This window comes from Gavialis gangeticus, unplaced genomic scaffold (assembly GCF_001723915.1).
Source record: "Gavialis gangeticus isolate Ggan-Ray unplaced genomic scaffold, GavGan_comp1, whole genome shotgun sequence".
Taxonomy (NCBI): domain Eukaryota; kingdom Metazoa; phylum Chordata; order Crocodylia; family Gavialidae; genus Gavialis; species Gavialis gangeticus.
The window spans coordinates 151146797-151161179 of NW_017729025.1; the positions used below are offsets into that span (position 1 = coordinate 151146797).

Genomic DNA, 14383 nt, shown 5'->3' on the forward strand with positions numbered 1-14383 from the left:
GAACTTAAATCTGGCGAGTAGTAAAGTCTGCCGTAGATCGTATTCTAATGTCCCTTTTCCCCTTTTTTTGCAAGTGGAACAGCCATGGATATGATATTGCTAAAATGTTTGGAAACAAGTTTACATCCATCTCGCCTGTCTGGCTCCAAGTGAAAAGAAAGGGCAAGGAACGGTTCCAGTTTAGTGGGCTTCATGATGCTGACCAAGGTAATCTTATTCTTGCTTTATATGTTATTTATAGTTGGCATGCTAGTATTGCTGTAGGCTGAATGGAAAATATTAACTTATGAAGCTTGGCAATATACTGATATGGACTTGTCTTTGCTTTTGAGGTAGGATTTTATATGACCATTTAAAAAAAAAAAAAAGGCTGGGGGGGAGTGGGGTATTTTATCAAAGAATAAACTGTCCCGTTTGCCCACAGAAATCAGTGGAAGGGTAGGGAATACTAAATACCTGGTTAAAGGAGGCACAGTGTAGGGGTGGGAAGGGGAGACAGGCGGAGGTAGCAGTGCATGTCAGCATCTTTCATTCAGTCCATTTTTTATCTGTTTTTGGAGGCTGTACCATATAATTATATATTCCATATTTCCTTTCCTTGGAGACGTCTCCTCACCTAACTGAAGTATTTTGGAGTAGCTTGTACAAAAGATGGCTCTTCTACAGTGTATTGAATTTCTTCATGGAGGAAGCCAGTTTAGAAATTTCAGAGAATGAGGAATGAACAGGGGGGAAATGAGAAACCTCTTCCTAGCTGGATTTTCAGGCTTTATGCTATTTAAATTTTATTTTTGGTAATGGCTTGGGTGCCAGCAAACATAATGGAGGAAAGTTATCCCTAAAGAAAAGCTATCTCTGGAGACTAATTCTGAAGAAGAGATAATAATTCTGTTCATGGCCTGCCCAACTTACCACGTCAGTGAGATAATCCTGATGAAGCCAGCACAGAGAGTTTCAAGTATCATTTTACTTAAAATTTTCCTTCTGAGGATGCTTCATGTTTGCAAAAATGTCAGCGCCTCAGGATACTGCAATATCAAGGTATAATAAACGAGTTTAAAAAAACTTAGTCCGTCAGCAGTGGACAAATGTTGAAGTTTATAGTTATAGTGTTGATTTAAATAATGCTTCATGGAATCAAGGCTCTAATGCTATCTTCTTGATGCCAGAAAAGTTGTGCTTCCAATAGCATGATGCAAAATAACAACCTTGCTGTTTTTTGAAAGGTGTGGATGTCTCAGATATAGTTTTAACTTAACTTAACTGTTTGACTTGATTTTGACAGGCTGGATAAAGGATGTCAGAAAAAATGCCAAAAACATCAAAATAAGTAAGCCTCCATCGAAGGGGGGGGTGGGTTGGGGAGGGAGGGATGTGCCATTCTTCTCTGTCATCTGAAAATTGCCATAGAAAGGAAACTATATTTTTTGTTTACACAGGCAGCGGTGTAGGTGTGGGAGAAGGGGTTGCAGCAGGGGTTGGCTTATGGGGATTTCAAGGCAAAAGGCTGAAAGGGATCAAAGCAACTACCGTTAACTAAGTAATTCAGTGGCTGTGCCTTTTGGAGTGTTGAGGCTTCACCCAACCTGCTGCCCCCTTGGTTTATATTTCTTCCGTCTTCACTCCTGGCAGCCACGTTCTTCTCTGGAGAAGTTGTGTGGCATCTATACTCCTAAGCTTGACTTGCGTAGACTATAGCGATGCCCTAGCTGGAATCTTGTGCAGGATGACAGAATATTAAGCAGAAGAAAAAAGTGGCAAAACTTTGGTCTCTGCAGTACTTCCTGTTTTTAGAGAAGTTGTGAAGCATTGCTAAAAGGACTAGAATATGTTAAACTGCTTACCTTGTTCTGTGAGTCTGTGGTAGTTTACCACTTCTGTATAAAATGAGTATGAGTTGCTGGTAGTGAAAATAAGTGGATTGGAGGAACATTTTCATAGATGTTAGGGTCAGAAGGGACCTCCGTATATCATCGAGTCCGACCCCCTGCCCTGGGCAGAAAAGAGCGCTGGGGTCAGATGATCCCAGCTAGGTGCTTGTCCAGTCCCTTCTTGAAGACCCCCAAGGTAGGGGAGAGCACCACCTCCCTTGGAAACCCATTCCAGATTCAGGCAACACTTACTGTGAGGTGCTTTCTAATATCCAACATAAAACTGCTCTCTGTTGATTTGTGGCCATTGTTCCTAGTTTCTCCAGGGCGTGCCCTAGTAAATGGAGCATCTGCTATTCCCTGATGCCCTCTCCTGATGAATTAATAGGCAGCCACAAGATCACCTCTCAGCCTTCTCTTGTGAAGGCTGAAGAGATGTAGGTCCCTCAGTCTCTCCTCATAGAGCCTTGCTTGCAGGTCTGACCATACGAGTGGCCTCCTCTGAACCCTCTCAAGACTTTCCACGTCCCTCTTGAAATGTGGTGCCCAAAACTAGATGCAGTACTCCAACTGGGGCCTGACCAGTGCTGCAGAGAGGGGCAGCATCACCTTCCTGGACCTGTTTGTCATGCATCTGTGTCTGTCTATGCAGAGTAAGAGAGAGATCCATACATCAACACTCTAAGAAAAGAACAGTAATACCTAAGGGTAGTCATTTTAATTGTATTAACTGGATTAGGGAAGTAAAGAATCATGGCAGATCTCTGAGTACGTGCGTGCTGCCTCCCCTCCACTTTAAGAATAGTTTAGCATAATTGAAGTAACTGTAATTAAGCAAATAATTCAAATGTTTGATTTCAGTGCCTCGAATCTTGTTTGATGGCTGGTCTTACCATGACTTTGAAAGTGTTTTTGCCAGTGAAGATGAGATAGAAGAGCTCTCCCAGGTCATGGTTCAGCTAGCTAAGGTAAAATGACTCTTGTATTAATTTGGTGTACTAGTATGATCTCCTTCATTGATTCCTGTTTTGTAAAGCATTTGGAAAAGAACCAGGAAAGTGTTTGCAGCCCTGTTGGATGTGAAGATTTTTAATGAAGCAGTAAGTAGGGAGGATGTTAAAGTATCTGCTAACACTTTAAACTTGCTTAATCTGAGAGACTAGGTAATATTAGACCTCTTGGATGCATAACAGTAGGTGGGGGGGGGGGAAACTATCCAAAATTTTAAAATCTGTGGAAAGCTTCCCTTGCAGTGAGATTTAAAAAGCTCTGTTTCACTTGGTTTAGATGCAACTGATCAATAACTAGATCAATCTAAATCTGTGTGCTAATCTGGTAGAAGTACAAAAAACTGAATGGGTAGAAGCTGAAATGAGACACATTCGCATTAGTAAAAGGTGGAAAATTTGAAAAGTGAGGGTAGCTAAGCATGTTTTTTCAAAGTCTTAGGAATATGCGAGGCCTACTTCATTTGTTCTCCTTCTCCTTTTAGATTGGGTTCTAAAATAGTATAGCTGAACCAGAAATTAGTGCATAGGATCAATGCAGGAATCTTCTTACTCTTCCTTTACTCCCTGCCCCCAGCCCTCCTTTGCAGATCTTCTGCCTTGCTAACATCCCTCCACTCCCATCCTAGCTTCAGGTGATCCAGCTTACAGTTGCTGCAACTGATGCTTGTTCTGGTAGTTGAGGATGACACTTGGCTTTTGAGAACCAACACTCTTTCCATAAAATGATGACTGCTATATGCACATCTTAAATAGATGGCAGCAACTATAATCTAAAAATGGAAAGATCTCTGACTTCTAGTCGCATGTTGTCATGGATCTTATTGAGAGAACAGTGGATGGGGGCCTGGGGCTAGCTCTTTATGCACACAGCTCCTTAGATAAATGAATACATGCATGTATTTATTTTTGGGAAAGCTACATTAACTGATGTTTCTTTCTTTTTCTTTCCTCCAAGCTCCTTAATTCTAGCAACTGTCCACTCTCTAAATACTCACTGACTAATGATTGATTAGGATGCCTTTAAATTCACGAATGGTTAATTTTGAAAGATCATAAGAAGAGTTTATCTTCAGATAGTGTTGAATAATTACTCTCTCTGAATATTACTTTTTATTGATAGGATCTGAGTTTAGATGCTTTTGAATGAAGGCACCTTAAGTTGCTGACTTTATGAAAATATAGGCCATAGTTTAGTAGCTAAACTTGTGGTAAGGTTTTAATTGCATAAGCAGCTATACCATGCACTTCTACCACTTTTAGTTGCATCTGAACAGTCTGGCTATACACCAGATAGCAGAAGAATGGATCTGGCAGCAAGCAGAACTTGACTGCTATTATCACTTCCTCAGTAAAACAAGGGTTGGAAGGATGTAAATACAGGTGCACTGATAAAGGTTATTTTGGGCCAGCCATATTGGCCAATACTGAGCCAACTGCTGATACGCAGCCCAGCAGCTTGGAGAGCAGTGTCAGATTGCTAAGTCTGAAGGGCAGGGGGGGAGGCAGATCAAGGCCCCCATGGTGAGGGAGAGTGTGGGGCTGGAGCAGGTGCTGCACAGCTGGGGTGGGATGAGGCTGCACCTGCCCCAGCCCCACTTGGGTGTAGCCTGTGGCCCTGAGTGTACAGCGGGCAGCCTGTCCTTGCCCTGTGCACAGATCACTGGGCACATGCCTGCCATGCCTATCCTGGCATGTGCGTGGTGGTGGGAGCCACCCACGCCTATTGGACAAGATGTCTCTGTCCTGCACCTCTCCCTCACTGCAGGGGTCTCGATCTGGCTTCCTCCTTTCCCCCTGACTTACCAGCCAGACGCTGCTCTCCAAGCTGCTGGGCTGCACTCCTGGCTGTGTGCATGCTGCAGCTGCACACATTCATGTGGCATGTATCGGTGACGTTATCAGCCACATCGGCCAAAAAACCCCTGATTGCTGATTTTAATGTCAGTTTCCCTTTTATCTGTGTGGATATGATATGGACTGATTTATATTGGTGCACTTCTAAAAATTAAATCATTAAAGTTTTCCAGACAGTAACACAACTCTGATCAACTAATAGAATGGACTTTACTCTCAGAAAATATCTAGTTATGATTAGAGGTTTTTGGAGTCTAGTGAATATATTAAGTATATGAGAAAATTAAAATTGGCATGGACATGATCAGCAATTGGTGGGCTGCCTTTTATTAAGGAGGCTTCCCAGTATTGCTAACACTGTTCATACCAATTCATTGAGCAAAAGGTCTCTCTTTCAGCCTTTCTTAATGTAGGTAAAGCCATCACGTATCAAATAATGTCTCTTGGGAAGAGGTAGAAATGTTGCTTAAGCTATTGAGAAAAGGAAAATATTGGAAAAGTGAAAGAGTTTCTAGCATATCAATTCTAGAATCTTCTAGAAATAGTAATTGTCCTTTTATTGCCTAAAGAAACCTTTTAAGGAATAGAACTTGAGCTCCTTTACTGCTTATTGTTAGGTAAAGGTAATGTCGCAAAAAATCCTCCATAGCAAAGGAATTGAATGTAGTCCTTGGTTGTCTGTTTAGTAATCTCTTCTCTTTCTTTACATATCCTAATATTTATAGATTTTTGGTTTATCATGTAGCCTCAATTTATTCAAACTAATTGAGGACAAAACCTTTTCCTAAAATCGAACCATTTTGTTAATGGAATGCTTATTAAATATAATCCAATGCTGTAAGCCAAAAGTTTCATAACAGAATCAGTAAAATGGAAAATGGTGCATACTTTTATTTATTTCCCCCCTCACTGAGCAGCTCTTTCTTAGTTGCCATTGCTGTGATTTCCATTACACACAACATCAGTTGGTAATATGCCATGCATTTGGATAAACAGTGTTTGGATAAATGAGTCTTGTATTTTTAAGCACTTTTCTCTTTAATAAATCAAGACTGCTTTTTCCTGACTTTACTGTATACATTTTGGCTGTTGATAGCTCACCAATTTTTTCAAAAAACAGAAAGAAACCATGTATTTCCATATGTCCAAATACTTGCGCAGTAAAAGTTGCTTTTGCTGCTAAGTGGGGTAATCTCTGCTTGGATGGAAACCTCATTCATAGTGTTTAAAATGTGGAAAATAATTTTGTCTGTCACACGTTCACAAATACCTCTTTCTTCATATTGTCCCGTATCATATGTCCATGTAGCATACTACACTAAACATTACATATATGCTGTTTCCTGCTTATACCATGGAAAAAAAACTTGAAACAAACAGCCATGAAGCTTCCATGGAACTAATGTGTGGAGTATGGACTAGTAAGATGACCACTGAAGCAGCCTTGTTTATGTTGTACTTTTTGTCAATTCATTTCAGAATGAAAACTTTGATGGCTTTGTAGTTGAAGTCTGGAGTCAGCTGGGAAATCAAAAGCAAAAGTATGTATGAGTCTTTAGGGTGAAGAACTTGAAACATAGTTTCTAAAATAGAATCTTAGATTCAGGTTGGATTTTAATTCCTTACTTGCAGTAAGGAGGAAGGTTGGTTTGTATTTATAGTGCAGTTGGGGAGGACTCTTTCTTAATTAAATGCTAGTTACCTTTAAGATTATGAAAAGGGGAATAGCACCCTCCCACCTCCTGTAAACTCTTAAATCTGAGCCAATGGAACTGTTGAATTGTAATGAAATTGCTATCATATGTAACAGTATTGTCTTTAAAGAATGCTATGCCCTCTTGCCATTCCTTCACATAGCACTAACTTTTTAAAATACTTTTTCAGTTCAACAAAAAAACCCTGCTCTTCAGTTACATTATACAGCAGGGAAGCATATGCTTTTGTACCTGCAAACAGGTCTGAATTTTGGGGGCATAATTGGGAGAGCCTCAAGTTCAGAGAGGTTGACTTAAGAAGGATTTGTAAAGACTTCCTGTGTGAAGTTGCCCAATTGTTTCTACAATTGCTTAAGCTCAGTTATTTGTCTGATTTGTTTTTTGGGGGGTTTTTGGTGCCATGTTCGAGTACTTCACTGAAACTAGGCTTTCGGTCCTGTAAAGTACAATATAACCTGAACAATGGGTTTATCTGTAGATTCACAATATAGGCATTGCCAGTGGAAGAACAACTTCCTGGGGCCTGAAACATTTATGCAAAGACGACCTACTTTCTGATTGGAAGCATGTTGGGTAACCAATCGTGTTAATACCTGACTTGACCTCACTCGGATCCTCTAATTGAGACAGTCCCTAAAAGGGATTTAATGACCCTTCTGATGCAGAGTTGGGAGCTGTATATTAACTTGGCCACTGCTCAAGTAGCAATGCCAAGATTTCCCAAGGAAAAAACAAGTCCCTCTTGGTTTATAAGGGTGGATGCATGTGTTCTTAAAGAGAATTAGCAGTTCAGGCTTTTTTTTCTAATGGGTGACCAAATGTGTAGCCCCTTACTTAGCAAGCCTCTTCCTGAAATAAGAAAAAACCCTGACAAACCACTGCCAGACTAGTCTTCAAGATTAGAACTCCACAGGCAGGATGCAGAATCTTGCTGTTCAAGGGTAAATTGTTTTCTTATTTTTAATAAATTCCTATTCTACTTTTTAATCTGGATTGAATTGTAATAATTGTTGTGTTTGGACACTGACTTGGTGTGCACCACTGACATTGTGGAACTGAATAAAACTGGTAATAGAAGAGATGGTAGCTAGTGGGAAGCTTATTTGATAGGGTGAAGCAGAGGCAGAGAACCAAACCAGGGCAACTCCTGTAGGATTAAGTTTGTGGGATGAGGGGAAATTTCATATTCTGGCCCTAACAGAGTTGAGAGTCTTCCTATTACACAACCATAACAATGTGCTATCATGAAAAGTAAGTGTAACTTAAGGCTCTCAATTAAAAAAATGCTAACAGCAACTAGAGACCAATTTTAAATGTAAATAATGCACTCAAAGTCTAACTTCAAATCGCCCAAAATGACATGGCATAAGGGAGGTTGCTGACTAAGTTACAGGGAGTTTACTTCATTTGGTCTGTTTCCAGGGCTGGGTGCAATTGCTTGATTTTCGTGCATTGGCAGGATTTTGGGGTGATTTTTGGGGTGACTTTAGGAAGTTTATGAACAGTTGAGTTTCTTTCAGAATCTGCTTTCTCCTCTACCAAATGATTCTGTTTGGACCACAGCTGTTCCTTTTGAAGGAGAATTGTATCTGGCCCACAGCTGCCCTGGCTTTCAGCGCCTCTCGCCCTTCTCCCGTCCCCTCACCATAGCCAACTGCAGCAGCAGCTCCCACTCCAGTGGCCAGGCAGCCACTATCCTCCCCAGCCTGGCCTGTCCTGCTCTGCTCCCCCAGCCCTCAATGTACACACCAAGGCAGGGGGCACTGCCTTGTGCCTGGTGTCTGCATGCAGCTCTGACCCTGTGCCCATTTGCAGACCAGACTGACTTTTCACCGGGGTTCCGGCTAAGCTCGGGCATGGCTCTTCCCACTGTGGGGGAAGAGGGTCAGGACCTCGGGTTGACTGGGCTGGACCAGGCCAGGGTCTGGTAGGGGCGCAGGTGCCACTAACACAATGCCATGCTGTGTTCCTCTGCTACTTGGGTATAGCTGGCATGGCTCCTGCTGGAACCTGGCACAGCTTCTGCCTAACCCAGAATCCCCACGGCATGCAGCAGGGTAAGGCAGAAGCCGCTCCAGGTGTGCCTTTATCATGCGAAGTGGCATGCAGGAATATAGTGTGGCAATGGCCCAGCTTGGCTGCATGCTGGCAACTTGAGGTGGGGCAGCGGGTGCAGGGAGAAGTAGGGAACACATCTGGGTCTGGCTGGGCTGGTGTTGTACTAACTTGCAGCTTTTGGCCCTCTTCTCCCTACATCCCCTTCCCTGCCCCGAGTTCCTGACACATAGCTGGGCTGGTGCTATACTGTGTTGCTGTGTGCCACTTAAGGTCATAAGGGTGCAGCTACCTGACCTGGCCCTATGCTGGGGACTTGGGGAGGGGAGGTGTGCATGTGCAGCCTTCAACAGCTCAATGAAACTCATTAAGTGGCCCTCAAGCCCAAATAATTGCCCACCCCGGTCTTATCCTACCGTGCTGTGGCATTTCTTTAAACAAGTTTGCCTCTGTTGTAACCACTGTACTTGTAAGCTTACTCCTATCTTTGTATTCGTAGCAGCAGACTGTCTTTCCACTCTTCTTGGGGCAGGTAAACATTCAGCAGTTCAAAGCACCAATTTATCTGATTAGCTTGTGCAGATGAGCTAACTTACTGCTCAAGCAAGGTGGTTCTTGTACTAAAGCAAAAGACACGGGGTGGAATTAGAAGACTAGGTTTTCATCAGTGGCATAGAGTGGATCTCCAGCGCCCAGGCATCAATGCTTACATTTGCAGTCCCCCAGCGGCCGATTTTGAAGCCTGGACATGCCGGCAGCAAAACCAGAAGTGCTGCCAGGGGACCAAGTACCCCTTGGAGGGCCTGGCTGGTGCCCCACCCAGGCCAGCACCTGGGGACATGCCCCCTGCCACCTCCCTGTCGCTACAGCAGTTGTTTTCATGCATACTTTCCGTGGATAAGCATTAATGGATTTCTGCTGCTCACCAGAAAAAAGAAAATACAGGTATGAGGCTGTCTGTCTTCAGTCAAACCACATGGTGGCAGTATTGTAACATAATTGCTACATTGCACGAACTAGTTTCCAACAGATTGTATTTTAAAAGTAAAATCTTTCACTTCTGATGTTTTGTTTTTGGCATCAAAAAGTAGGAGAAGATGAAGCTGGATGTTGGCATAAGAAGGAACTCCTATACCTGTAAGCAAGTAGGACCTTTAACAGAACAGTGATTCATGCATACTTTCATATAGAATATTGGTTTTTGTTGTTGGATTGTGGAAAAAGATCCTCTGAATCTTTCTTTCATCTGAATAGGCTAGGCTGTCCTTTTTTGGAATCTGACCTCAAAGAATCTGTAAGATCATAGTGGAACTCCCATGAATCTCTGAAAGCGGAAAACAGCCAAATTCTTAAACTGTGGTGGCAAGCCAACAAAGAAATGCGTTTTACTGATATGGGATGGCAACTGCACCTGTGACTCTTTTTTTTTTTATAGGCTGTAGAAATGAGCTGGCCTGTAGCCATTAAGTCCACATCCCTGTTTGGTTTTAGCAACTAACAGCTGACTACCAGGAATTGTAACAGATTGTGATGTGCCCATTCATTGGTTGTTCGATAGTGTTGGTCCAACCTATGTATAAGCAAGCAAGCAACTAATACTTCCTGCCTCTGCAATTTTTTTTCTTTGAACCAGCATTGGTGTTGTGCAGGTGTAAATGAAAATAAGTTCTAGAGCTGTTGGAATGGTTACATACTTAAATGGCACTCTGGTTAAAACTGTTATCTCCTTGAAGTGCATTGGAAGGATCAAAATGAGAAGGTGGCTGCTTAGACTCTGGTTAAAAGTAGCTCAGAAACAACTTCTTCTTCAAAATACTTTGTTTTATACCTTCAAACAGAGGTACAAAACATGGAGAGAGAAAAGCAAAGAAAGCCAAAATGAACAATAAGCGCCTCTATACACATTTCTGTTCCACTCTTTAACCTTTCTTCGCAATAATTTGATAGCTCCCTGGCACCCACCTCATCTCTAACTGGTTGGGAGAACTTGAGTGTCTCAAGTGGGCATATGCAGCTTTCCAACCTGTACATTCTTGGTCTAAGCTCCTCTATGCAATCTAGCTCACTAAAATGTCCTACTTCTTTTTTCTTTTCTTAGCCTAGGTCCAATAGTGTGTGGTTTTTGTTGTTTTTTTTTTTTTTAAATCATTTATTTCTTGCTTAAGCAAAACTGCTATGACACCAAACTTAGGGCATTCATTATGGCTATCAATCCAGTTATTCTATTTGGCTGTTCCTTGTACAGACACCTCTTGCTTTTTGCTTGCTTCCCCTAACACTACCTTCTGATCTAACTTTGTAACAACCTCCATTATAATTAGTGACATAGAGTACAACTGGGTGATAAGCATCCTTCTAGATGCTTTCCAGTTCATTATACATATGTCTGCCTATACAGGAATGTTTAAAGGGAAGGGGCTTACTACTTAAACAAAACAAAAATACCCTTTCTTGGTAAGGCATCTAGTTGAGTTAAATCTTTGTATTCATCTCTGCCTGCTGGGCCAAAATGCGTGCTGTCCCTTTCACTTCTTCAGCTAGTTTTTTTTTTTAAGTGCAGGTGCATTACATTGGGATTTGAAATTCTGAGTTCCCAGGTTCCCCTTCTTTACCCTTTTGTGAAGGGGAACCAATATGGGCCTCTCGTCTTGTTCTCAAGAGCAAAAAGTTTGTGTTGCCAGCATTCCAGTTCTGGCTGCTGCTGAGCCTATTTGCTCGAGCTCCATCTCTTCTTGTCCTATTAAAATTCATTCCATCTCTCCTCTGTATCCTTTTTTTGACCTTTTGTATATAAAGTGCCAAGACTACTGGTTTTTAATATACCTTGAACTTTATTTCATCTGAAACTGCCTTAACTCTATAGAAAAGAAAAAAAGGCAAGGATTTTTTTTATGGGTAATTTTATCCTTTCCTAGACCAGTGCTATAGTTGGGAAGGACTAGACGAGCTTTGGGGTATCACTGTATCCTTCCTCAGTTCTCAGGTGTGAAGGCAAGAGATCCAAGGAAGGGTACAGCTATATCTAAAAGCTTGTTTATATCCTTCCCAGCTATACAGTTGTTCCAATAAGGGGCATCACCCACAGAAATCTTTGCCTGTTGCATTTTTTTGTGGACCATCACAGCCACATAGTCAATCCAACACTATAGAAAAGAATTGAAGCACTTTTCAGTTTAAACTTGGGGGGGCGGACATGCTCACTGAACACTGCATCACTTCTCAGTTCCGAGGTAACCCGTGTGACCCACTTTTTCAACAACTGCCTGATTTTGACATTCGATCTGTTCTTTCTACAGCCTGTTCCTCTTTACCCCTTGTTGTTTGCTTGTGAGAAGAATTTTCTTCCCGTTGGTTTCAGTTATGTACTCTTTTGGTGAGATCCACTCCCATGCCTGTGCTAAGAACCATTGAAAGTAATGGGTGAGGACAAATTTCATTGTCTCTCCATTTCAGACTTCTGCACAGGAAGTCGATCTCTATTTTTGTTGATGGGTGATGTCTTGATTGAATTAATCTTTCATATGAAATAGTCCATTTCAAATAATCTCTTGCTTTTTGTGTTGAGGGGAGTGAATGACTGCAGAGTTGAGGTAGGGAGCAGTTTTTCAGAATTGCAAAAAGTTGCATGCTTTCCAATAATTCTTAATCGTAAATTGTCTGTATATAACTCATCTAAAAGTTGCTTGGCAGATTTGGGGATAAAATGCCACATTTTTCATCCCTGTGACATTAATGTTTGGGAACTATAACAAGCTAGGAATATTAACAGGGCAAGGTAATGCTGTTTATTTTCAGGTGGCTTGTTAGTTGCTGGAGACTTCAGGGCACATGTCACTTTTTCACAAGTCTCATGCCTAAATTCACTGTATCTTTTATTGTTTCTCTTTCCCCAAATCCAAGATAAATTTGCAGTTACATGTATATAATGTATTGCTCACTAGAAATTTTTATGCAGGTTATTCCTGTGACTTTAGCAGGTGTTTGCTGACAGGTGGTGCCACCATCCCTTGGATGCTGCCTGGAAAAAGTGCTTTTTCTCACCATGTGCTGCAGGGACTTGGCATCCTGCAGAAGATGACCTTCAGGCACCTTAATGGTGGTAGGAGTGAAGGAACAGAAACCTCTGTTGGCAGTTCTATCCTTCATATGGATTCCTGAAATTAATTGATTAATTAAAGATTTGCCATAATTCACTCCCATTTCCTGGTATTAACTAGACATTGAAATGGCACCCATGGGCAATTTCTTTTTGGAAGTAGACGGCTTTATACTGTCTGACTTTTTTTTTTCCTGACAAGTCATTAATTTTTAGGAAGTATCAACTACCAAACTTACTTAAGTATGCCTAGAATTAGAAATTTGCTGAATTTCAAAAGGTCACATAGCTGCAGAGAAGGATGTGAAAGGCTTCCAACAACATGCCACTTGCTAGCCTTTTCAAATAGGCTGAAGACCCAATGCTGTGCATTAAGGCAAATTGCATACCAAGGTGAATATCATCATAAACTGAAGCAATGTGCCAAAATAACAATATTTAAATATAAACAAAACAATTTTCTTTTCTCCTACCTGAACTAAAGATTCCAAAAGTGCATGGATGGATACTTAAACTATATAGGAGGCAAAACAAGAATGAGATTGTTGGTGTTTAAAAGACTGACCTTGATTGTAGAGCGGATAATGGAAGCCCTGGGAAAGTGGTAAATCTTAATTATTTCAAGGTAGATTCTAATTTGCGGATACTTCAGAGGCATCTCTGAAGCATTTGACAATGGTGGGACATACAGTAAATATTTAATGAAACCTTTGCATGAAGACTGATTCTACTCCCACGGTGCGGTACTTCATTATAATTTTTAAAATGTCAGCCAGTAGTTTTTCTTTCAAAACTGCTAGTGGTAGTATGGGAAAATGTTGTCTTAAAGGCTAAAGAGCACTGTTGGGACCCAGTAAAGTGTTAATTTATAGCAAGCTGTAAATGAGCATTCAGCTATTACTGTTTGGGGAAGATGGGAGAGTGCACACTTGATTTTCATAATCTATCTTGGTTGACAAATGGGAGTGTGACTAAACTGAGTCTTTAAGTACTAGTCATTAATCCTATCCGATTCAGCATAGAGCTCTCATGGGCCAGAGAGGTGGATTGGCAGGTTGGTGGACCAGTTTGTAATTTTAGTTTTCATGCAAGAAGCTGCAGCTTTCTTCCTGTTTTTTCCTCTTATTTTCCATAAGCTAAATAGGATATCATTGCACTAAGGCCCAATTGACTTGACTTACAAAATGCTAGCAGAGGATGGAGCCTACTAAAGTCTACAATAGGAAAGCAGAGGCGAGAACTAAATCTTGTAGTCTAACACTTCCCTGGTTCACCTGCCCAAAGAAGGGATTTAACATGCTGAGAGAACCTGCAACAATATTATCCGGATTTTTCTAGGAGGGGGTGAATAGCTCTGAATTCTAATCTTGTCATTGCCAGGGATCCCGCATGTGAAGGAAAAAAGAGAACCACTCTGTGCAGTAAAATGTCTCTCCCTGTCCTCCTCAAAGTTACTAATAAGTAAATTTGTTGGTGTTGTGAAAATTAATATGCATCAAACAGCTTTTAATAAATGTTATCAAAAGATGCTCTGCAGTTGAATCAGGTGGGGATCTTTTGACTAAATGTCTTTTTTTCCAGGGGAAAAAAAGCCAATTTGTCAAAACTGAGTCTTGTGGAAACCTGCCAGTTTCAGTGACAACTTAATTGGAATGATTTCTCAGCTCGGGGATGGAATGCCTTGTCAGCAAAAGAGCAGATTTCCATGCACACATGGAATAACTGATCACCTTCTTGTTAGGGCGCGCAGCTGAGCTCCAAGAGGCACAGGGTCATGCAGGG

At 41.4% G+C, this 14383-nt stretch overlaps 1 protein-coding gene across 1 annotated transcript in view; it reads left to right on the top strand.

Moving 5' to 3' along the window:
- Positions 1-14383, top strand: part of CHID1 (chitinase domain containing 1) — a 454156-nt gene that overhangs the window by 41583 nt on the left and 398190 nt on the right. The window contains exons 4-7 of the mRNA XM_019519771.1: positions 75-207; positions 1286-1330; positions 2733-2839; positions 6215-6276. Of these exons, the coding sequence (XP_019375316.1) occupies positions 75-207; positions 1286-1330; positions 2733-2839; positions 6215-6276 (347 nt within the window). The remainder of the gene's footprint in view (positions 1-74; positions 208-1285; positions 1331-2732; positions 2840-6214; positions 6277-14383) is intronic.